The sequence below is a fragment of the Poecilia mexicana genome, unplaced genomic scaffold, assembly GCF_051168715.1.
Source record: "Poecilia mexicana isolate PSO_F unplaced genomic scaffold, ASM5116871v1 scaffold_11, whole genome shotgun sequence".
NCBI classification, from domain to species: Eukaryota; Metazoa; Chordata; class Actinopteri; order Cyprinodontiformes; family Poeciliidae; genus Poecilia; species Poecilia mexicana.
In genome coordinates this window covers 7757763-7781846 of record NW_028263380.1, presented here as the reverse complement: position 1 = coordinate 7781846, position 24084 = coordinate 7757763, and the positions used below count along the sequence as shown (strand labels likewise).

At 40.2% G+C, this 24084-nt stretch overlaps 3 protein-coding genes across 3 annotated transcripts; all 3 read left to right on the top strand.

The window, feature by feature from the left end:
- The first annotated feature begins 464 nt into the window (after positions 1–464).
- On the top strand, positions 465–5665 carry LOC106913531 (gap junction beta-4 protein-like). The gene is made up of 3 exons (XM_088010125.1): positions 465–586; positions 3981–4470; positions 4629–5665. The coding sequence occupies exons 2-3, from the start codon at positions 4081–4083 to the stop codon at positions 5064–5066; spliced, it is 828 nt and encodes a 275-aa protein (XP_087866251.1). The 5' UTR covers positions 465–586; positions 3981–4080; the 3' UTR covers positions 5067–5665.
- Positions 522–11074, top strand: LOC106913077 (gap junction beta-4 protein-like). The gene is made up of 3 exons (XM_088010126.1): positions 522–586; positions 9685–10174; positions 10332–11074. Exons 2-3 carry the CDS (start codon positions 9785–9787, stop codon positions 10767–10769), a joined length of 828 nt encoding a protein of 275 aa, XP_087866252.1. The 5' UTR covers positions 522–586; positions 9685–9784; the 3' UTR covers positions 10770–11074.
- A 7655-nt stretch (positions 11075–18729) lies between these two features.
- Positions 18730–23627, top strand: pef1 (penta-EF-hand domain containing 1). Its single transcript, XM_014987353.2, has 5 exons — positions 18730–18832; positions 20069–20306; positions 21760–21915; positions 22398–22541; positions 22677–23627. The coding sequence occupies exons 1-5, from the start codon at positions 18812–18814 to the stop codon at positions 22904–22906; spliced, it is 789 nt and encodes a 262-aa protein (XP_014842839.2). The 5' UTR covers positions 18730–18811; the 3' UTR covers positions 22907–23627.
- The last annotated feature ends 457 nt before the right edge of the window (positions 23628–24084 follow it).

Here is a 24084-nt window from a genome sequence, read left to right as displayed (position 1 = left end):
AAGTTGGAAAATACTCAAATACCTGTAACCTTTGCCTTCAACTTCACAATTACAGTGTCATAATGTAACAGACCAGTACAATTTAAGTCAAAAATAAAATACAGTTAGGTCTGCATTTGATTTGTAGCAAATTGTGAAAAACATTGGTGGGGGGGAGAGAATACTTTCGTAGGCACACGAAATCCTCTTGTATTCGTAAAGCGATTGAGATTGACACAAAGTGAGACCTAAAGGTGAAAAACGTCGATGACTCAAAGAATCTACTTTAGTCACTTTACTTTATTTTTAAGTGTAGCGAAAGCATTTCTCAGCGTCTCTCTTTCTCTTCTGCGACACAATCTCTCCGCCTTGAATTTCATCTAAACACTGGGCAAGTTTTCTCATGCCCAGCCAGGACACATTGGAATTACCTATGTGTGTCTGAGTGAGACGCTCCACCCATCCTCGACTGATCCGACAGGTCCACACCTAAAACCGTCCAGGTGTAACCGAGTCATTTTCTGTCAACGCAGTAGGAGCTGACACACGACACTTCCTCAGCAGACAGACAGGATTTCTGTGTTAAACCTTCTACTCCGTGTCTTTGGTAAGGTTCTTTGTTTTTTCTTTCTTGTTTCATATAGACAGACGCTTAGGCAATTGGATGTAATTCAGATTAGTTGCCAATCTTCAGTACTTTTCTTTGAATGCTAAATAAGAAAGAGAAAGAATTAATAGAAAAGACTATAGCAAAAACAATGAAACAATAAGAGGAAGTCATGCTAAGAGGTAAGATCAGTCAACTTATAGATGACATACATAAGGAAAACTAATGAACTGCTACTGAATTGATTGCTCCCTATTTAAGACCGAAATTATAAACAGAGACAAAAGCAGAGTAAAACTGGTCAAAAAGAGGAATACATGGAAAGTTCCAAGAGAGAATGCGACCACCTTTTACAGTAAAGAAGCTTGGAGATGTTTTTTTTTTTTTTTTAGATGGAGTAGATGCAACTAGTTTAACTCGTAGAGCAAGTTCTAGTCAGTTTATTTCTTCTACCAAGGGGGTCATGTACAAAGTATTATTGCATTACTCAGAATTATAATGATATTGTATTTCTGATACAATACGCTACATGAGAATTAAAACGGTGTATTTATTCTGTGTCCTTTAAGAGTTGCCTGAGGTTCTATGAAATGCAGTTGCTTAGAATGCGAGTACGTAAACTCATTGCATAGTGTGAGAGAGATTGATGTGTGTGCTTTGTGAGAAGAAAGAAAAAGGACAAACCCTTAGCAAAGAGATGATGGGACCAGCTGCGGTCGTTGAGAAAGGCGATGCTGCATTTGGTAGCAAATAGGAAAAACAAATTGCTGGCCGGTGATGTTTTTTTTTTCACTCTGAGATACACTCTGAGATTTCTTACCACACATTTTTGAGATGTCACCTAAATTTCACTTGAATTTACGTGAGATTTGCTGAGGAATGGCAATACTTCCTGAAAAAGTTTGGAGATGGACCAAGAAGTTTCCTGGCGGCTGGAAACGAGTTATTCTCAGCCAAAAAGGCACCAACCAAGATGTAGGACAGTTAAAAATAATGTAATTGAGAAAGGCGCCATAACTGAGCACAACCAACTCTTCAAAGTGGAAGTCGTTAGTGAGCAAAGATGACTCGAAGAATGTTGTTTTGACCTTCAGTGAAGTGTTCAAAGATTAAGAGAGATATCCAAGCAAGTCAAATGAAACCTGATTTCATTTGACTTGCTGAAGAGAGATAAAGCAATGAGATGTAGGAAGCTACTTAAAAGGAAACGGTATGTCTTACAACACGCAGAGTCATATCTGCAGTCAGAGTAAAACTTCTAAGAAGATAACAGAAAGGCCATATGTGGAGTTGCCATCTTTGTCTCTGTAGTTATCAAGTAAACCCTTCTGGAAACAAGACATGAAAAAAAGACTTTTTCCTGGTGTCATTGGAGTTAGCATAATGCTCTCCATGCTAACTGCCCAAATTATTAACTTAAGACAATATAAAGATTTTAAAATATCAACTCCACAAAAATTTTGGTTCTGAAATGAATTGAAATGAAATCATAATTGTTTTTTTGTTTTTTGTTTTTTTCAAAAGACGCATTGGTAGGTCAAAACTTTACCAAAACCAGAGATTATTAATTGCCCTTGGAAAAAGTTAGTTATTTTTATAGATGAGCATCATTAGGGACAAATGGATGTAAATGCAAAATGACATGCATTATGATTCCCAAAAAGCATCGCTCAGCAGGTAAAATTGCTCAGCATCTAAGTCTGAGAGGAACAGGCCAAGGTGCACTCTGAGTCTGAGATTAATGCTCCTGTCTGGATCATCCATTTATGAGGAAAGCTAAAGTGTGGGTAGCATCACACTGTACATGTCTGCCTTTAAATAGACTCTGTTTTTATCCTGGTGACATTTGTAGAGTTGGGTCTTTTTATGCCGTTGTAATTTAATAGTCTGAAATGCTGGACGAGAAAGTAAATGGAATCTGATGTGACAGCTCAATATGTCCACGGTGATGCTGAAACGTTGACAGAGAGCAATTTTTTGAATTCAGATGCGAGGGATTAGACGAGACGGAGCTGAAATGGAACGGTGGGCAGTGAAGCTGTTATCCAACTTTTTTTTTTCTCACTCCCTGTCAGACTGCCAACGTTTATCAGAATGAGATGTAAATATAAAAAGGAGTTTTGAGAGAGTGGGGGGCACTTTTTTCTTATTATAAAGTCTGACACTTTTAAAGGTACAAACTCTTTCTGATGGCTACACTATAAAAAAAATGTTTGTACTGAAATGCTTTGAAATACAGGACGTTTCTTTAAAATTTGTACTCAATCAGGAAAAGACATTAACTATCAGGAGGAATGACATCAGTCAGACCACAGCTTCTACGTTCATACGCACAAATGAAAGACTTTTCATACTTTAAACAAGTTGGACTTCATTGGATACACGTATCATACTGACGGCTGCATTTGCCTGTTAAGCGACATGTTTCAAATGCTGTTCAAACATTTCAAGCCGCTTGTTAATAAAGTCAAGAGTATTAGTTTGTCCTCTCTACAAAGGCAGGCTCTGATGATGACTCACCCACTGAAGTGTAAGGAGTCAGTTTTAGAAAACTCCACTCAGACTGAATGTGAAACATCTTTTTAACTGGGATACAATTGTGAAAGTAATGCCAGGCTGTTTGGATTCCACCCAGTTCATTAACATGAAAGAGCTGCCTTTATTTTTTTTATTTTATTTTTTTTCATTATTAACTGATTATACCACAAAAAAGGAACTGCAGTGGTTCTATTGCTACTACTGCAGTTTAAGCATCATCAATGCAAAGACTCAATGGAAGAATATGAAATGTGTCTTGCTTCCCTTTGCATTTTAAGATATTTTTATTTATCATAGTAAACGGGGGCTAAAAAATATTCATGTGGGACATACAGTATATTTTGTTTGAAAAATATCCTTTCTGCTCCATTTCACAATTATCCACAAGGAAAGCCTTAGGGCATAGAAACAGACAAAAGTTTGGTCTTAATTGAAATAAGTCAGAAGAAAGTCACTGTTTACAAAAAATCTCCTTAAGAATTCCCATTTGCCATAACCACAATACATGGTTGTGGCAACATTATGCGTTGGCCATTGTTTTCTTGAGTGAGGACAAGGAAGAGAAAGGGAGAAAATAACCAGCACCCCATTTATCAGCCAACATGGTTTTGATGAACGTGAATCTGCAATTTTACTGTCAAGCATCCCATATTGGGAAAACAATCTAGTGTGCCAACTGAGGTTAGGACTGTTAGAAATGTCTTTATTTGGTTTATAGAGATTATCATCCTTGTTTGTTAAGTCTCAACCAAACGTCTATGGAAAAATTGAGATTATTTTATTTCTCAAGCTGAAACATTTCACTTTGCTTTCTCAGCCTTTAGAATATTAATTATCTTTTTTTCCCTCTTCTCAGGTTGAAATCATCAGGACTTTTAACCAACTAGCCTCCTGACGATTTCCAGCTTCTCTCCTGACCCTCTTCCATCCAAACACGCATCGATAAGTGGGCAATCATGAACTGGGGTTCTCTAGAGGCTCTCCTGAGTGGAGTTAACAAATACTCCACTGTGTTTGGCCGGGTCTGGCTTTCTATGGTGTTCGTCTTCCGGGTCTTGGTGTTTGTGGTAGCAGCTCAGCGGGTGTGGGGAGATGACAGCAAAGACTTTGACTGTAACACTAAGCAGCCAGGCTGCGTCAACGTTTGCTACGACAGTATCTTCCCCATCTCTCACATCCGCCTGTGGGCCCTGCAGCTCATCTTCGTCACCTGCCCATCGCTCATGGTCGTCGGTCACGTCAAGTACAGGGAGAAGAAGGACATGGAGTACACTACCTCCCACAAGGGGAAGCACTTGTATGCCAACCCTGGAAAGAAACGTGGAGGCCTGTGGTGGACTTACCTGGTAAGAAAGATGGATTTAGCTAAATTTGGTGTCCTTGATTTGACTTTTACATGAACTAGCTGGGCTTAGGGATTCTGGGGAGAAAAAAATCAAAAGTGACTCTTGTAGTTATGTTTTTTTTTTTTCCAAGTTTGACACAAATGCATCCCATTTTACAGGTGAGTTTGATATTCAAGGCGGGCTTCGATGCTGGCTTCCTCTATGTCCTGCATTACGTCTACAAGGGTTACGACATGCCCCGCCTGAGCAAGTGCACACTGCCGCCTTGCCCCAACACAGTGGATTGCTACATATCCCGGCCCACGGAGAAAAAGATCTTCACGCTCTTCATGGTGGTCTCCTCCGCTGTCTGCATCTTAATGTGCATCTGTGAAATGATTTACCTCATCTTCAAACGTATCAAAAAGCTCATTCTCAGGAAGAAGGATCAGGAGATTCAGAGGTTCGTCGAAAGTCACGAAATGGCCCCTCTCTCACATCCAAGGTCGATGTACAGATCTAAATCCTCAGTAAGAGTGGATCCCACAGTATCTCTTCAGAACCTCAACAACATCAAGGTTGAAGAAAAGCCTCTTAAGCGAGTGGAGGAAAGCTAGAAGTAAACTGTCCAGAGTGCTTTTGTCAAACTCCATGGAGAGAGGGAGTTCTCCACGAGAGAAAATGCCAGTTGCTTTAAGCAATCTTTTAATGTGGATTTGTAAATAATTTAGATGATATTCTGAAGGACACAATGCACACCTCTTCTCTCTTAACACAAAGGTCTCCAGTGTGAAAGGTTTGTGTGTTTGACTGGTTGTTGTGTTGTGGTTATAATTGTATTCTGGTTGCGCTGTCTGTAATATATGTGTAAATAACTACAACACAAACAAATAAATGAATGTGGCCACTGATGAGGATCTAAGCATTGGCTACAACTATAAATAACATTGAACAATGCTAAGCATTTTCTAGTACAACTGAATGACTCGGTTGGATTTGTCTCGGGTAAATAGTTTTATCACACCCTTTCATTACAACTGCTTGACAATAAAAGTTAATATTTTTCATGTCGCTGAAAAGCTGTGCTTTCATTATAGTGCTTTAACAAAATAGTCAGAAAATAGTTTGAAATGGGAGTAAAGACATATTGAAGATACTTTGCTTTATATTTTGTATTTATTGATTTATCCAATAAAGTTATTTACTGACAAATGAACAGTTTATTGTAGTTTATTCTTTGTGATAAATCTACATATTTCTTTCGAGGAAGATAAAATCGTTCCGCATTGTCACAAGGTGACATAGTGAGTGACTCATTTAGTAAGTATTGGGTTGGATGCACAGTAGGGAGTGGCTTGTTGTGGTTGGTTTTTTTACTCTCCTTTTTTTCTGTTCGTCTACATTTTCCCCCCCTCTAGCGTCCAATCAGAAGCTGAGCTCACAACTGGGGTGTCAACGTTACAACAAACGGACCAATAACACCCGTGGAAAAGCTGGCCTTGTTTTCCATATTGCAGATGTATTTTTGTAGCAGGAAGTGAAGAGTTGTCAAACAAATAATGACTTTTCATTATGGACAGTGTAGGTCCTTAAAATATGAAATATTGTTCAGTGGTCTCAAATCTGATTCACTGGGTGCATTATGGGAAAGAATACAAGGAATGGAAACACTAAAAGAATATTTCCTGGGTTTTGGCTTTTAGAAAAAAAAGGAAACAATGCTGAGACATCTCATCTTTCATCCCCCCACCCTATACATTGGCATACATTGCTGGTAATGCAAAATATTATTAATACAAGAACAAAAGCTGTAATATTGGGATTAGATGCAGAAAAAGCTTTTGTCTGTCAGGTGGAATTTCTTATATAAGGTGCTACAACAATTCAGTTTTAACAAAACATTTATCAAAACTATTCCATCGTTATATTAGGAACGAAGTCATGGAACGAGATAAAATCAGTCACAACTCTTATAGATGACATATATTAATTTTAAAGAAAACTTATACTGAATTGATTGCTTCCTGTTTCAAACGGAAATTACATGGGATGCATTGAAAGTTCCAAGAGAGACGATGCCGACCACATTTTACAGTAAAGCGGCTTGGAGATGTATTGTTTTGGTTGGAGAAGTAGCTGCAACTAGTTTAACTCGTAGAGCAAGTTTTAGTCTGAAACTAAAACCCCTAAGGCAGAAGTCATACTAAACCCTAATTCAGAAGTTTATTTCTTCTGCCTTAGGGGCTCATGTACAAAGTACTATTGTATTACTCAGAAATACGTCGTTCTACTAAGCATACTACATGAGAATGAAAACAGTGTATCTATTCTGTGTCCTTTAAGAGTTGCCTGAGATTCTATGAAATGCAGTTCAGTTCCTTAGGACGCGGGTACATAAATGTATTGCACAGTCTGAGAGAGAGTGATATGTGTGCTTTGTGACAAGAAAGAAAAAGGACAAACCCTTAGCAAAGAGATGATGGGACCAGCTGCGGTTGTTGAGGGGTTGTTCAGGGGCCCATAATGCTAATAGAGGGATTTTTTTTTTTAATTCAGATGCGAGGGATTAGACAAGACGAAAATGAGATGGAATGCTGGGCAGTGAAGCTGTTCTCCAATTTTTTATTTTTATTTTTTCTCACTCCCTGTCAGGCTGCCAACGTTTATCAGAATGAGATGTAAATATTACAAAAAATGAGAGTGGGGGCCACTTTTTTGTTGTTATTGTAAAGTCTTAAAGGTACAAACTATTTCTGATGGCTACACTTTAAAAAAAATGTTTGTACTTAAATGCTTTGAAATATAAGACATTTCTTTAAAATTTGTACTCAATCAGGAAAAGACATTAACTATCTGGAGGGACTGACATCAGTCAGACCACAGCTTCTACGTTCATACGCACAAATGAAAGACTTTTCATACTTTAAACAAGTTGGACTTCATTGGATACACGTATCATACTGACGGCTGCATTTGCCTGTTAAGCGACATGTTTCAAATGCTGTTCAAACATTTCAAGCCGCTTGCCAGTAGACTCAAGAGTATTAGTTTGTCCTCTGTACAAAGGCAGGCTCTGATGATGACTCACCCACTGAAGTGTAAGGAGTCAGTTTTAGAAAACTCCACTCAGACTGAATGTGAAACATCTTTTTAACTGGAATACAATTGTGAAAGTAATGCCAGGCTGTTTGGATTCCACCCAGTTCATTAACATGAAAGAGCTGCCTTTTTTTTTTGTTAGGAACTGATCATACCACTAAAAGAACAACTGCAGTGGTTCTATTGCTACTATTGCAGTTTATTAAGCATCATCAATGCAAAGACTCAACGGAAGAATATGAAATTTGTCTTACGTCCCTTTGCATTTTAAGGTATCTTTATTTATCAGTGTAAACGGAGCTAAAAAATATTCATGTGGGACATAGAGTATATTTTGTTTCTAAAGTATCCTTTTTTCTCCATTTCACAATTATCCACACGGAAAGCCTTAAGGCATAGAAACGGCCAACAGTTTGGTCTTAATTGAAAGAAGTCAGAAGAAAGTCATTGTTTACAAAGAAATCTTTAAGAATTTGAGTTTTCTGTGCCTTTATTTATGTTTCTGTGTCAATTGAGTTTCCGTGTTGTCCCGTCTACCCTTGATTGATCCCAGCTGTGTCTAGTGCCCTCTGTGCATTTAAATCCACCTGTGTCTCTTGTTCGTAGTTGGGTCCTTGTATAATGTCATTGTCTCTAACTGTGTTTCTTGTTGCTACCAGTTCTGAGCTCCTAGCCTTCTGCTCACCTGTGCTGCCTGGATTTTGTGTTATTCTCCATTAAACCATCATTTTCTCTACTACCTTTGTCCACTGAATCTACCTCACCACTCTACAACCGCAAAACATGACTGATTTCCATTTTGCCACAATCACAATACATGGTTGTGGCAACATTATGCGTTGGCAATCATTTTCTTGAGTGAGGACAGGGAAGACAAAGGGAGAAAATAACCAGCACCACATTTATCAGCCAACATGGTTTTGATGAATGTGAATCTGCAATTTTACTGTCAAATATCCCATATTGGGAAAACAACCTCGTTTGCCAACTGAGATTAGGACAGTTAAAAATGTCTTTATCTGGTTTATATTCTTCTTCTTTTCCTTTCGGCATTTTCCCTTTAGGGGTCGCCACAGCGAGTCATCCGTCTCCATGTAACCCTGTCTTCCATGTCTTCTTCTCACACCAACTACCTTCATGTCCTCTTTCACTCCATCCATAAATCTCCTCTTTGGTTTTCCTCTAGGTCTCTTTGCTGGCAGGTCCATCCTCAGCAACCTTCTACCGACGTGTTCAGTGTCTCTCCTCTGTACATGTCCAAACCATCTCTGTCTGGCTTCTCGGACTTTATCTCCTACACATCTGACTTGAGCTGTTCCTCTCATGTATTCATTTCTGATTTTATCCATTCTCACTCCCAAAGATAACCTCAACATCTTCATCTCTGCTTTCTCCAGCTCTGCCTCCTGCCCTGCTAATCAACCTACCTGACACTCTTTTCACCTCCACAACATTCCTGATCAACTCCTCCTTTACGATAATCTCTACACCATTTCTCTTCTTGTCCACATCATTGTAGAATAGCTTGAACTCTGCTCCTAGACTTCTAGCCTTATTGCCTTTCCACCTGGTCTCCTGGACACAAAATATGTCCACCTTTCTCCTCTGCGTCATATCAGCCAACTCTGTAGCTTTACCGGTCAAAGTCCCAACATTCAAAGTTGCTACTCTCAGTTCTACACTCTTACCTTTTCTCTTCTCTCTGTACAAACATGTCTTCCTCCCTTTCTGCTTTGCTGACCAACAGTAGTCCAGTCCAATTTCCACTAGTACCCTGTTGATCACCAGCACCAATGGCGGTTGTTATTAACCCTGGCCTCGACCGATCTGGCATACTGGAGATCATATTCTTGATTTGCATGTCAGATTTGGCAAATGTTTTACACCAGATGCCCTTCCTGATTCAAACCTCTGCATCATGAGAAACAAAAAGACCCCTTTTGTGGCTCCGACAACACAGTACACCGTAAAAGATTCAAGCAAACAATCTGGTTTATACAGATTATTATCCTTGTTGCAAAGTCTCAAGCAAATTTCTATGGAAAAATTGAGATTATATTATTTCTCAAGCTGAAACATTTCACTTTGCTTTCTCAGCCTTTAGAATATTAATTATCTTCTTTTCCCTCTTCTCAGGTTGAAATCATCAGGACTTTTAACCAACTAGCCTCCTGACGATTTCCAGCTTCTCTCCTGACCCTCTTCCATCCAAACACGCACCGATAAGTGGGAAATCATGAACTGGGGTTCTCTAGAGGCTCTCCTGAGTGGAGTTAACAAATACTCCACTGTGTTTGGCCGGGTCTGGCTTTCTACGGTGTTCGTCTTCCGGGTCTTGGTGTTTGTGGTAGCAGCTCAGTGGGTGTGGGGAGACGACAGCAAAGGCTTTGTCTGCAACACGGAACAGCCAGGCTGTGAGAACGTTTGCTACGACAGTATCTTCCCCATCTCTCACATCCGCCTGTGGGCCCTGCAGCTCATCTTCGTCACCTGCCCATCGCTCATGGTTGTCGGTCATGTCAAGTACAGGGAGAAGAAGGACATTGAGTACACTACCTCCCACAAGGGGAAGCACTTGTATGCCAACCCTGGAAAGAAACGTGGAGGCCTGTGGTGGACTTACCTGGTAAGAAAGATGGATTTAGCTAAATTTGGTGTCCTTGATTTGACTTTTACATGAACTAGCTGGGCTTAGGGATTCTGGGGAGAAAAAAATCAAAAGTGACTCTTGTAGTTATGTTTTTTTTTTTCCAAGTTTGACACAAATGCATCCCATTTTACAGGTGAGTTTGATATTCAAGGCGGGCTTCGATGCTGGCTTCCTCTATGTCCTGCATTACGTCTACAAGGGTTACGACATGCCCCGCCTGAGCAAGTGCACACTGCCGCCTTGCCCCAACACAGTGGACTGCTACATATCCCGGCCCACGGAGAAAAAGATCTTCACGCTCTTCATGGTGGTCTCCTCCGCTGTCTGCATCTTAATGTGCATCTGTGAAATGATTTACCTCATCTTCAAACGTATCAAAAAACTCATTCTAAGAAAGAAGGATCAGGAGATTCAGAGGTTCGTCGAAAGTCACGAAATGGCCCCTCTCTCACATCCAAGGTCGATGTACAGATCTAAATCCTCAGTAAGAGTGGATCCCACAGTATCTCTTCAGAACCTCAACAACATCAAGGTTGAAGAAAAGCCTCTTAAGCGAGTGGAGGAAAGCTAGAAGTAAACTGTCCAGAGTGCTTTTGTCAAACTCCATGGAGAGAGGGAGTTCTCCACGAGAGAAACGCCAATTCCTTTAAGCAATCTTTTAATGTGGATTTGTAAATAATTTAGATGATATTCTGAAGGACACAATGCACACCTCTTCTCTCTTAACACAAAGGTCTCCAGTGTGAAAGGATTGTGTGTTTGACTAGTCTTACTCGTCTGGTTGTAATTGTATTCTGGTTGCGCTGTCTGTAATATATGTGTAAATATATGTATAAATAACCACAACACAAACAAATAAATGAATGTGGCCACTGATGAGGATGTAAGCATTGGCTACAACTTTAAATAATATTGAACAATGCTAAGCATTTTCTAGTACAACTGAATGACTCGGTTGGATTTGTCTCAGGTAAATAGTCTTATCACACCCTTTCATTACAACTGCTTGGCAGTAAAAGTTAATTTTTCATTTAGCTGAAAGGTTGTATTTTCATAAACCTATTTTAATTGTGATTTAAAGAAATAGTCAAAAAATACAGTTTGAAATGGGGGGTAAAGACATATTGAATGTCATAAACGGTGGTTGTGGTGAGGATATGGACGCAGACGGACCAGGAGGTAAGTGAAAATGATGACTTTAATGAAGGAATCCAGAAGACAGCGCAACAGAGAACAGCACGGGGAACATCACACGACACGGGGAAACAGGCAATACATGACAAGGATCCGACGAGAGACAAAAACAGGTGGGTTTAAATACACACGGGGTAATCAAGGGAATGAGACACACCTGGGAAACAATCAACGGGGAAGATGCAGAGACAAACTCACAGGGAACAGGACTACACAGAAAAAAACTCCAAAATTAACACACAGAAACATGGATCATGACAGTACCCCCTCCTCAAGGGGCGGCTACCAGACGCCCAAAAAAGTCCAACAAAAAACGACCCATCAGGGTGGGCAGAGGGGCGACGGAAGGGGGGCTAGAGTCCAAAAATCAATGAAAAACAACCCATCAGGGTGGGGGAAGGGAAAGAGTCCACGGGGAACAAAAACAGAATTACTCAGTCCAAAACACAAAAGCAAAACAAAGACACGGTCAGGGCGTGACCTGCCGTGGACAGTCCGGTGGGCGACTCCAGCACGGCGAACTCTGGAGGTGGCGACAGCAGCCACCTAGGCACGGGGATCGGCGGCAACGGGGACAGACGCCTCGGCGCGGGCACTGGAAGCTTGGCGCGGGCACCGGAGGCAGCTGCAGGTGAGGCCCAGGGGCCGGGACCTCCGGCGGCACAGGGCAGTGGTGCCGTTGACGCCCAGGGGCCGGGACCTCCGGTGGCACAGGGCGGTGGTGCCATTGACGCCCAGGGGCCGGGACCTCCGGTGACACAGGGCGGCAATGTCGGCGGGGTCCGACCCCTGGTGGGCACAGCACCAACCGTGTTCCCCACCAAGGGTTAGATCTGGCGTCCTTAATGATGGTTGCTTCTCTAACCGTAGTTGTGGTCGGATCCTTCTGTCATAAACGGTGGATGGGGTGAGGATATGGACGCAGACGGGCCCAGGAGGTAAGTGAAAATGATGACTTTTATGAAGGAATCCAGAAGACAGCGCAACGGGGAAACAGGCAATACATGACAAGGATCCGACGAGAGACAAAGACAACAGGTGGGTTTAAATACACATGGGGTAATCAAGGGAATGAGACACACCTGGGAAACAATCAACGGGGAAGAGACAGACTCACAGGGAACAGGACTACACAGAAAAAAACTCAAAAATAAACACACAGAAACATGGATCATGACATTGAAGATGTTTTGCTTTATATTTTGTATTTATTGATTTATCCAATAAAGTCGTCAAAAGGGTTTTTTTCTCTCCTTTTATTCTGTTCGTCTAGATTTTTTCCCATTTTCCCCCCTCTAGCGACAATCAGAAGCTTTGTTCACGTCCGGGGGGTGGGGGGGTGTTAGTGTAACAAAAACTGGACCAATCACACGCGCGGAAAAGCAGGCCCTGTTTTCCATATTGCGGATGTATTTTTGTAGCAGGAAGTGAAGAGTTGTCAAATCATGAGTTTTCATTACGGACAGTGTAGGTCCTTAAGATATGAAATATTGTTCAGTGGTCTCAAATCTGATTCACTGGTTGCATATTGGGAATGAATACAAGGAATAGAAACACTAAAAAAATATTTCCTGGCTTTTGGCTTTTAGAAAAAAAAAATGAAACAATGCTGAGACTGCTCATCTTTCATTTTCCCCTCTCCTCTTATGTGTAGGTAACATCCCTCCTGGTGTTAACCCGGAGGCATACCAGTGGTTCTACAGCGTCGACGCCGACCGGAGCGGCTTCATCAACTCGAAGGAGCTGAAACAGGCCTTGGTCAACTCCAACTGGTCCAACTTCAAGAACGAGACCTGTCTCATCATGATCAGTGAGTCGCACGGCTGCAAACGGTTTAAAAGCCAAAAACGGGGATTCATAAAGAATAAACAGACAATAGATAATATTAGGCATACATTGCTGGTTATGCAAAATTGTCATGAATTCGTGGTATATAGTGATGAGGTAATTGCAGGCAGACCCAGGTTGAAGATGAATGATGATTTTAATGACGATTTAGCTCAAATAGTCAAAGGAACTGGCAGCACAGCTGAGCAGAAAACTAAGGCTCTACACTGGTAACTACTGGGACTGAACAAGTGAGCTGTTGTTGGCATAGGACAAAAGACGGTTCCACTGTGACGACTCTGAAAACAGTAATCACACTCAACAAAACGACAAGGACCTCACAAAGACACAGTGACACAGGTGACATTAAATACACAGAGGGTAATCAGGGAACAAGACACCTGGAAACAATCAAGAGGAAGACAGGACAACCCGGAGACTCACTAGACACTGAAACTAAAACTAAACACACAGAAAAACTCAAATCCTCACAAAAATATTATTAAAACAAGAACAGAAGCTGTTATATTGGGATTGGAATTTCTTATATAAGGTGCTACAACAATTCGGTTTTAACAAAACATTTATCAAAACTATTCCATCGTTATCTTACCAACCCACAGCTAGGATCAAAATTAATGTGAACCTTTCAAAAGCATTTACATTACAACGAGGGTGCCCCAAGTCTGCTCCATTATCCTGCTATTATGTGCGATATATTTGGAACCTTTAAGCCAATGGATAAAACAGAACAAAAATCTAAAGGACATACGCTCGGAGGGAGGGGAACAAAAGATAGAATTATTCGTGGATGATGTTTTGATTTACCTATTTCAACTAGGCAGGTCGCTTTCAGCACTAATGGATAAGTTTGGTATGATGTCAGGCTACAAATTAAATACAAAGAAAACCCAAGTTTTCTCCTTCAACTATTCACCAGATTAATTAATTAAAAGAAAATTTAGCTGGGATTGGGATTCAAAATCTTTGAAATACCTCAGAGTATTTCTGTCTCATGACTTATCTGAACTAAAGTCTTTAAACTTTAGCTCTTAATGTCTAGAATAAAATCAGATATTGGAAGCTGGAGTTTAATCCCTTTTACAAGCTTAACATCAAGAGTAGAAATGATTAAAACAAATGTATTAACAAGGTCTGTGAAAGACTGGCGACCTGTCCAGGGTGAACCCTGCCTCTCGCCCGGAATGTTACCAGGAGATAAGCACCAGCACTTCCCGACTCCACTAAGGGACAAAGGTATATAGAAAATGGATGGATGGATATTACCAAGGTTACTGTATTTATTTACAACTCTCCCAGTTGAAGTGACAGATAAAGATTCTGCATAATGGGATAAAATCATATCGAGATTCATATGGCAAGGAAGGAGACCACGGATCAGATTTAGAACTTTGCAGTTACCGAAGGACAAAGTGGGGTTAGCCTTACTCTCTCATAACCCTTGCATGTAGAAATGGGGTCCAACCGACCCTACACACGTAAAACTTGTATCGTTTGCCACAGTTCTCTACGTTTACCTCAGTCCTTGCACGCACAAGGGTTAAGAGCTACTATGTTGCAACACAGCTTGGTACTCTACTGAATATAAGCAATCCATCATACGCTGCAAAATGGAAAGATATAGAATGTGCTATGTCACCCACGATACCTCTACAAGCCATAATAAATAACAAATTGAGAAAACACTAAATTGAGGATTTGTCTCCTCCTTAAGGAGGTACCTATATGGTACCCTATTGGCAGGATTTAAAGAATTGTATGGATAAGGTGCTGGGGTGAGTATTCCATTCACAGTTGATGTTCTGCTCATGGGAAGAGGGATGGAAAGATTAAGAAGAGCAGCTGGTATAGGATTATGTTGGTAGTGTAGCAGCATAAATGGTACGCTGCCACTTTAAGGCCAATTTCAGCTGCTGCATATAAGCAAGCCTTCACCTGTCATGAGGCTGCTTGTGTCATGACGTCTCCATCTGCTTCTGTCGTTTGTTAAACTGTGCTGGCCTCCTTTGTTGCACCTCCAACATCTGGACCAATCTGTCCGTCCGTTTGTTTGTTTGCTGGCGGTAAGCTGCACAGCATAGGTGGAATTGTAGATCCGTTTATCTGGCAGTGTGGTAACTTACCAGGTCACAGCCTCCTGATGAGTCTCTAATCAGCATTACACCTGGAGTGAGGCTCGCTGCTGTTTTGCCTACCAATAAAGAAATGTTTTAAAAAACCAACCTGAACTTTCCCTGGGAGCACTGATGGCACTATCAATGGGATAAAGTGAAATATTGTAGTGCTATTGTACCACTGTTTTACTCATATTGTTTCATTTTTTGTCTTTCTTTTAGGGACTGAGGCTACTGTGGTGGTGGTGTCTTGTGTGTTTTGTTGGAGCACCTTTTTCTTTGTTCGCTGTGTTTTGTGGTGTCCAGGGTGATCCCCTTTTTCTGCACTGGATGTTGTCACTTCCCTCACTACTTCACCTATTAGTAAGCCTCAGTTTCCTTTGAAATTTAAACATTTTATCATAATAAATGTTGTCAAATGCATTCACTGTTTTAACCATTCAATTTCAGGTTATTATTAATTTAAAAACATATTAAAGTTTAATAAATTTTTGTAGAACTTTCTGAATCTCGTCTCCTCATTTCCAGCAGAACTTATCTGTGTCCTTATTACATTACATTTTCCTGGAGTTATTCCAGGTGGCATTGTTGGTTTCCCATATTGTAAACTTTAACATCCTATATTTGGATTTCATAATAAAGAAAATCCACCCCAGGTTGCCACAGTAGCAAGCAAAAAAGCCATTACTAGGAACTTCCTGAAGGCAGAAGCTCCTAAAAGGGAAGATTGGGTTGATGTAATGCATAATATTTATATTATGGAAAGGCTGACTTTCCCATCAGATTAGAATCTGGAAAATTTAAGAATTATTGGAAAAATTGGCAGGGTTTTATTTCACCAAGGAGATCAGACTTTGTTGAATGACATTGTGGGATTGGGTACCGTTATAGTGCTACAAACTGTAAATAGTTGTTCACAGTTCATTTCCAGTGAGAAGAGATTTAAAATCGTGATGACTTGGAAGAGAAGAACGGACAAAAAAAAACTAATTTTGTTTTGTTTTTGTTTTTTTGTTGTTTTTTTAGTAGTAAGTGTATGGGTAGATTGGGTAATATAGATTGGCCAAGTTGTTTTGTCCAATGCAGGTACAGAAGTTATGTGCAGCTTCTCTAGAATGGTGTGTATAGAACATTTGGAAAAAAGAAAAAAACAAATTGTAAAGTTTGGATGTATACTTGTATGGAAAATAATTTTCAATAAAATTTGCAAAAATTATTTAAAGAAAGTCAAAAACGGAGTAATCGGTTATTAGCATGTTGACAGTTCAATGACACAGCGGTGTGGCGGTTTTCCCCTCCGGCAGAGTGGCATAAACATAACCTGGAAAAACAGACATTAGTTCAAGCATAAGACATTTTTAAACTTTAGAACTTTAGCTCAGTATCTAGTCTGGGGAGGAACAGGAATGTTCTGTCTTGATTCCTGCTCCGTTCCGATTACATTTGCTGGCAGGGACCTAATGTTACATCATGAAGCTTCTCTAAATAATAAATGCCCTGCTAGTACATGTGGATGACTGTGTCTTTGTGTCTTGGGTTTGTGTAATAACCTTTCCATTTTCCAATGACACATTGAACTATGACTTTTTGTGTAGGTTTGGTTATTGTTTTACAACCAAAAACTTGTCTTTGTCCTGTTTTTTAGTGACCCTTTATCTTCAACATGCTGTTTGTTAACTAACAAGCCTCTGAGACCTTCAAAGAACAGCTGAATTTGTCCTGACATTAACTTCAGTTACTCTATTGACTTTTTGGATTCCTTCTGAATGAAACTGGTTTATTTTTGTGCCTCAATTTTCTGTTTTTTCTTAGGGAAGTTGGGAAATACTCAAAAATCTTCAACTTCACAATTATAGTGTCATAAATTGTAGTGGTTTGTAACATTAAGTCAAAAATAAAATACATTTAGATTTGCATTTGATTTGTGACAAAATGTGAAAAAGATCGGGAGGGGGAGAGAATACTTTCGTAGGCACACTAATCCAACTGTAAATGTAAACAGATTGAGAGGACACAAAGTGAAACAGAAAGGTGAAAGAGCTCGATGACTCAAACAAAGAATCTACCTTAGTCACTCTATTTTTAAATGTAGCGAAAGCATTTGACTGCATCTCTCTTTCGCTTTCTCTTCTGCGACACAACATGTTTGGTAGACTTCTGGTTTCATCAACACTCGGCAAGTTTTCTCATGCCCAGCCAAGACACATTGGAATTACCAATCAAATCAAATCAAATTTTATTCAGCAACAAGGCTTTTCAAAGTGCTTTACGTCATAAAAACACAAAATTACAAAGAAATAGAACACACAGTCAACATTACATTTTGCACATCAGGGTTTTTAGTCTAGATTAAAGGAACTCAGTGTTTCAGCTGTTTTGCAATTTACTGAAAATTTGTTCCAGATTTGTGATGCATAGAAGCTGAATGCTGCTTCTCCTCGTTTGGTTCTGGTTCTGGGGTTGCAAAGCAGACCAGAACCACAACCTGAGGGGTCTGAAAGGTTGATACAGCAACAGCAGATCTTTAATGTATTGTGGTGCTAAACCGTTCAGTGATTTATAAACTATTTATGTATTTCATCACAGAGGGTTTCAACATGCCCCGCTTGATCTTATGCAGGGAAATATTTTGTCCCTTCACAGTGGACTGCTACATATCCCGGCCCACGGAGAGAAAGATCTTCATCCTCTTCATGGTGGTCTTCTCCGTGGTCTGCATCTTAGTCTGCATCTGTGAAATGATTTATCTCATCTTCAAACGTATCAAAAAGCTCATTCTAAGGAAGAAGGAGCAGGACATTCAGAGGTTCTTCGAAAGTCACGAAATGGCCCCTCTCTCACATCCAAGGTTGATGTACAGATCTAAATCCTCAGTAAGAGTGGATCCCACAGTATCTCTTCAGAACCTCAACAACATCAAGGTTGAAGAAAAGCCTCTTAAGCGATTGGAGGAAAGCTATTCATAAACCTATTTTAATCGTGATTTAACAAAGAAATAGTCAAAAAATAGAGTTTTAAAGGGGGATAAAAAATATACAAGATGTTTTGCTTTATATTTTGTGTTTATTGATTTTTCCAATAAAGTCATTTACTGACAAATGAAAAGTTTATTAGAGTTTATTCTTTGTGATAAAACTACATATTTCTTTCGATGAAGAGAAAATCGTCGTTCCGCATTGTCACAAGGTGACATAGTGAGTGACTCATTTAGTAAGTATTGGGTTGGATGTACAGTAGGGAGGGGCTTGTTGTGTTTTTTTCTCTCTCCTTTCTTTCTGTTCGTCTACATGTTTTCTCCCCCTCTTGCGTCCAATCAGAAGCTGATCTCACGGGTGGGGGAGGGGGGGGTCAGCGTGACAGAACAAACGGACCAATAACACGCGCGGAAAAGCCGGCGCTGTTTTCCATATTGCGGATGTATTTTTGTAGCAGGAAGTGAAGAGTTGTCATACAAATCATGAGTTTTCACTACGGACAGGTAGGACAACTTCACGTTTTTCTTTTGTTTCTTGCTATAGTGACATATTTAATGGTGTAATTAGTGGATTGTGTGTTCCGTAGCTTTCGTGTGACCCCGCCAGTTGTTTATGTTACACCACAAACGACTGTTATTCATTTGTTAGCTGAGGGGTTGTTCCTGTCTCGATTGTGTAGTATGTTCAGAAATATAGGCCCACTGTCAGCAAAACTACTCAGCAATAATTTTAATCTATATAGTTTATATGTGTAAGAGTTAAAATGAATGTGATTTCGTAATATTCTAAAAGTTCGAAGTTGGCTTAATAATAAACTAAACTGCGCGTCCTAATTTGAATGTGTGTGAATCACCCGAGTTTCCGTACATGGCCTCTGGACCCACTTTCTGAATGTTTAAAATGTTTCCTCAGTGTTTCGTGAAATTTAATAGTAGCAAGCCATTAATGGAATCAGTTTTAAGTGGAAAAATGAAAAGATTGTTCTCCATGAGTTAAATTTTTATCCTAAAGAATATGAATTACACCTGATTAGCCACTAATTATTAATCTATTTTTTTAATAGTTCCTGATATGTGGTTGATTTTCAACAACTTTATATTTGGACATTACTTTTCAACAATTTGACAAATAAAGCAAAACCTTTTCTATATTATTATGCACAGTTATGAAATTGTAAACACCTCAATTATGATTAAATCAGTTCATATAAACAGGGAAATATTTAATTTGGGTTATGCATCAATATTGATGACCTTGACTGAAATGCATTCCTCCACACACTTATTGGTGCTCTTGTAAATATGTGTACTTATTCATCCCTTTAGTATCAATGTATTTTTGAATTTTGAAAACAATTTAATGTCTTATCAATAGCAGGATCTAAATTGTGTATCTTGAGAGAACATACAAACTCCACGCAGAAAGACCCCAGGCTGGGATTTGAACCCAGAACCTTGTCGTTGCAAGGTAACAGCGCTACAAGCTGCACCACTGCGCAGCTCAACTTTCATTTTGTTAAATTTAATTCGTAAGAGCACATCATTAATATGTATATTTGCTGCTTTGTAGCTCCAGAAACTTTCTTATCTCATGCACATTTGCACCATCATATAATGTTACACAATTTATAACGGAAACACTGTTAAGATCTGGTTCTATTATTATATTTTTGTTCGGTTGCCGTAGAATCGACTCAAAATCACTTGAATTCACCTGTTTTTCTTTGTATTGCTTTGTAGGGGTATCCAAGTGGAGGCCACCCACCTCAAGGTAACCCATATGGTGGAGGCCAAGGAGGTTACGGGGGTCCCCCTGGAGGTGGAACAGGCCCCACTGGGGGCCCATATGGGGGTTATGGAGCTCCAGGTTATGGTGGGCAATATGGGCATGGACCTAGTGGCGCGCCTGGTGGTTACGGAGGACAGCCTTATGGAGGACAGACTTATGGAGGACCTAACAGATACAACGCTCCTGCAGGTAATTCCACTCTGCAGCTGCAGCTCTGTAAAGACTTCTGTAGCTGTAAGAGTAAAATAAAACAAAATAAGACGGCAAGATCAACCTGATACTTCTTCCTTGTTGCTTCTTTCTTTCGCTTCGCGGTGGGATGATTGATAAAAAATGACCTGCGTTCCCAGATAGTCACGCAGAGACGCGGCTCAATTTGTGGACCCTCTGCAGGTCACATGAAGCTGGAGTAATGACTCTCTGGTGAAACAGAGCGAGGCCTAAGCAGAAGTCGGAGACGGATAGGCAGGGAGCGTGTGTTTTGTGTGTGTGTCTGATTTCATCAAATTCTATGTTTCCATCTCTTCCCTGCAGAGACAGATGTCAGGATGTCACCTGTCGTTCTTCCCATTCATGTTCATGACAGTCAGCCATCTCTTTACTCCTCCTTTTTGCACACTACACTGTATTTTCTAAGTCTCCATGTATTTTCCACCATATAATCAGGTGGTGACCTCTTGGGCGAGTGCTGTTTCTCTCTTCCTCATGATGGCTTTTCCAGCCCTATTAGGCATATTGACCTGATTTCTTTCTTTCTTTTTTTTCTGGTCCATGTGGAGCAGTGAGTGTGAATGCTGTGGCTTTTCAAAATATTCACACCAAATTTTCACATCACACAAAATCTGTTCAATGTTCTTTTGTGCTGTTTGAAATAGGACAATGCAAAATGACATCCAGTTGTCAAGTGGAAGGAAAAGGATACATTTTTTCACAATGCACAGCATTTCTTATAAATAAATATCAGAAAAGTGTTGCATGTTTCTTTTTTGCCACAAAGCACAGCATCTGTCTCGTCCAACCAGAGCATCAAATTTGACATGTTTACTTTGTCCTCTACATGGTTTCTGAGAAACTTTAAATAGAATTTTTTTTTCTTTCAAAAGTGTTTTTTTTTCTTTGTCCACTTTTCCTTTCAAGCCACATTTTCATTATCGTTGTGATGCTGTTTATTTTTATTTATTTATTTTATTTTATTTTTGTCTTTTATTTATATTTTTTTCTTTTCATTACTTCTGTGTTTTTCTTTGTTCACTAATGGTCTAACAAACATCTGAGACCTTCACAGAAGAGCTGGATTAATGTAGGGATTAGATTTTGCACAGGTGAACTCTGTTTACTAGTCAGTTTCTAAGGGGAATTTATTATTCAGGATTTTATTTGGGGGTTTCTACGTAAAAGGGAATAGAGTCGAAAGAGAAAGCATGTAATTGTATCTAGGTTTTAGAGTCGGTCCTTAAGAAATGAAATATTATTCAATGGTCTCAAATCTGATTTACAGGGTGCAGAATGGGAAAGTTTTAATTAAATACAAGGAATAGAAACACTAAAAGAATATTTCCTTGCTTTTGGCTTTTATAAAAAAAAAAATGAAACAATGCTGAGACTGCTCATCTTTCATTTTCCCCCCTCCTCTTATGTGTAGGTAACATCCCTCCTGGTGTTAACCCAGAGGCATACCAGTGGTTTCACAGCGTCGACGCCGACCGGAGCGGCTTCATCAACTCGAAGGAGCTGAAACAGGCCTTGGTCAACTCCAACTGGTCCAACTTCAACGACGAGACCTGCCTCATGATGATCAGTGAGTCGCACGGCTGCAAACGGTTTAAAAAGCCAAAAACGGACGAACCGGTTTTTAGCATGTTGACAGTTCAACGACACAGCAGTGTGGCGGTTTTCTCCCTCTGGCAAAGTGGCACAAAAAGCACTGGAAAAATCAGACGTTAAGTCAAGGCACGGCATCAGACATTTTTAAACTTGAGCTCAGTTTCTAGTCCAGGGGAAGAAGGAACAGAAATGTTCTGTCTTGATTCCTGCTCCATTCCGATTACATTTGCTGGCAGGGACCTAATGTTATCTCCGGCCATAATGAGAACAATGTGACCTCTGTGGACCGGTGTTGGAAGCAGAAGGTCTGCGGTGATGGATGGGGGGGCTGCAGGGAAACGCACTAAAACATTTATGCTTTAGTTTGGAAAGACTGTGAAGAAAAAGTTTTTTTTTTTGTTTGTTTTTTTCCGAGGGTTGTTTGTCTGAACTTGTGTTTCTCGCGTCTTCTGCCAGATATGTTTGACAAGACGCGGTCGGGTCGGGTAGACTTGTTTGGTTTCTCGGCACTGTGGGATTACATACAGCAGTGGAGGGCTTTGTTTCAGCAGCATGACAGGGACCGCTCGGGATCCATCAGCGGCACAGAGCTGCACCAAGGTATCCATGTTTCATTACCTTGTCTTAAAGGTGCTGCGGGTCATTTATTTTTATATATATATATATATATATATATATATATAAATTCACTGTATACCCCTCACATTTTTTCCACTGCCGTCTCTCCTTTTTCAGTTTTAACTCAGATGGGCTACAAGCTCAGCCCCCAGTTTTCCGAGATGCTGGTGCAGCGCTTCGGCGGGAGGGGCGGCGCCCACGGCATCCAGCTGGACCGCTTCATCCAGGCGTGCACGCAGCTCCAGAGCATGACGCAGGTGTTCAGGGAGCGAGACACCGGCATGACGGGCAACGTCCGCCTCAGCTACGAGGACTTTCTCGCCAGCGCCGTCACGAGGCTGATGTGAGCGCGGCTTCGCCAACGAGCCCCGCTCACAGCCGTCAGAAGGCGCGCCGTCATTTGGCGCGCAGGCCGACAGCCGCTCGGATTTTCCCCGTGCTTCGCCAGAGGTGCCTCCCACCCCCACCCCCACCACGTTGCGGTATATTCAGCGTAGCGGCAGTCGCTGCATTTAATTTGACGGTTAGAAGCCTGACGTTGCACTACGCATGAGGTGCAGAACCTTTACTGGCACATTCACTGTGTGACGGGGTTTCTAAGATGTTCATCTACATAAAACCAGTCTGACCACGGATAATGGTTATAGTTAGAGAAGTTTTTTTTTTACTTTTTTGCAAAAGTCATGTGGGGCTGAATTTCAGTTAATATGTAATTACAGATGATGGGAACATTACAGTTATTAGATTTATTGTCACACTGAGGCCTCACAGTTTAATCAGGCCTTTTCCAACTAAACCAGTAAAAACTTGTCTTTTCTTATTTGTTGTTTTTTTTCTCACTGTGTTTAACACATTAATCAAATATTTCTTTGTACAACTGTAAAGATTACTATGCAGTATATAAAAATATTATGTGGACCTTTTAAAATGGACAAAATTGTGTGCAAAATATGAGTTTTTTTGGAATTCAGCTCAAAGACAATATGAAAAAAATGTATATTTTCTCCGTAGACTTGAGTTTTGCTATATGACTTGTGATGCTAACGAATAAATGTTTTGCCATTTGTACGCATCCTTGATCTTATTTACTTACCTGATATGCATACAAAGCAACTAGAAGCTAGTTTTTTATTTGTTTTTCTGGTGATTTTAACAGGATAATTTAGTCGCCACTAAAATAATGACATGCCAATCAATTTGCACCGGATTTGCTCTGACCGGTGATTGGCAGATCAACACTCAGAGCTTAATGCTCTTAAATCTGGACATAGTTATAATTTCAAGAAAGAACATTAACCAAACTTGATATCTGTAGATGTAAAAGGAAAGCAAGAAAGCGGTTAAACTAAACTGAGTATCCCTATCATGATGAGATGATTATTTATGTTTTAAAAGTTTTGAAGAACGACTGTCTACACCTTATTCTAGAGAAATATGCCACGATTGACACCTGATCTCAGGATTATAAATGCTCACGATTTTGACAGAAAGTTGAGTCCGACCCTATTTGAGCCTAAAAATGCAC

What these genes read in the sequence shown, in the direction of transcription:
- LOC106913531 (XM_088010125.1), top strand. Translation starts at nt 4,081, where the DNA reads ATGAACTGGGGTTCTCTAGAGGCTCTCCTGAGTGGAGTTAACAAATAC. An exon ending in GCCTGTGGTGGACTTACCTG is followed by an intron (nt 4,471 to 4,628) that starts GTAAGAAAGATG and finishes CCCATTTTACAG; the next exon opens with GTGAGTTTGATATTCAAGGC.
- LOC106913077 (XM_088010126.1), top strand. Translation starts at nt 9,785, where the DNA reads ATGAACTGGGGTTCTCTAGAGGCTCTCCTGAGTGGAGTTAACAAATAC. An exon ending in GCCTGTGGTGGACTTACCTG is followed by an intron (nt 10,175 to 10,331) that starts GTAAGAAAGATG and finishes CCCATTTTACAG; the next exon opens with GTGAGTTTGATATTCAAGGC.
- pef1 (XM_014987353.2), top strand. Translation starts at nt 18,812, where the DNA reads ATGAGTTTTCACTACGGACAG. An exon ending in TGAGTTTTCACTACGGACAG is followed by an intron (nt 18,833 to 20,068) that starts GTAGGACAACTT and finishes ATTGCTTTGTAG; the next exon opens with GGGTATCCAAGTGGAGGCCA. An exon ending in CAGATACAACGCTCCTGCAG is followed by an intron (nt 20,307 to 21,759) that starts GTAATTCCACTC and finishes TCTTATGTGTAG; the next exon opens with GTAACATCCCTCCTGGTGTT.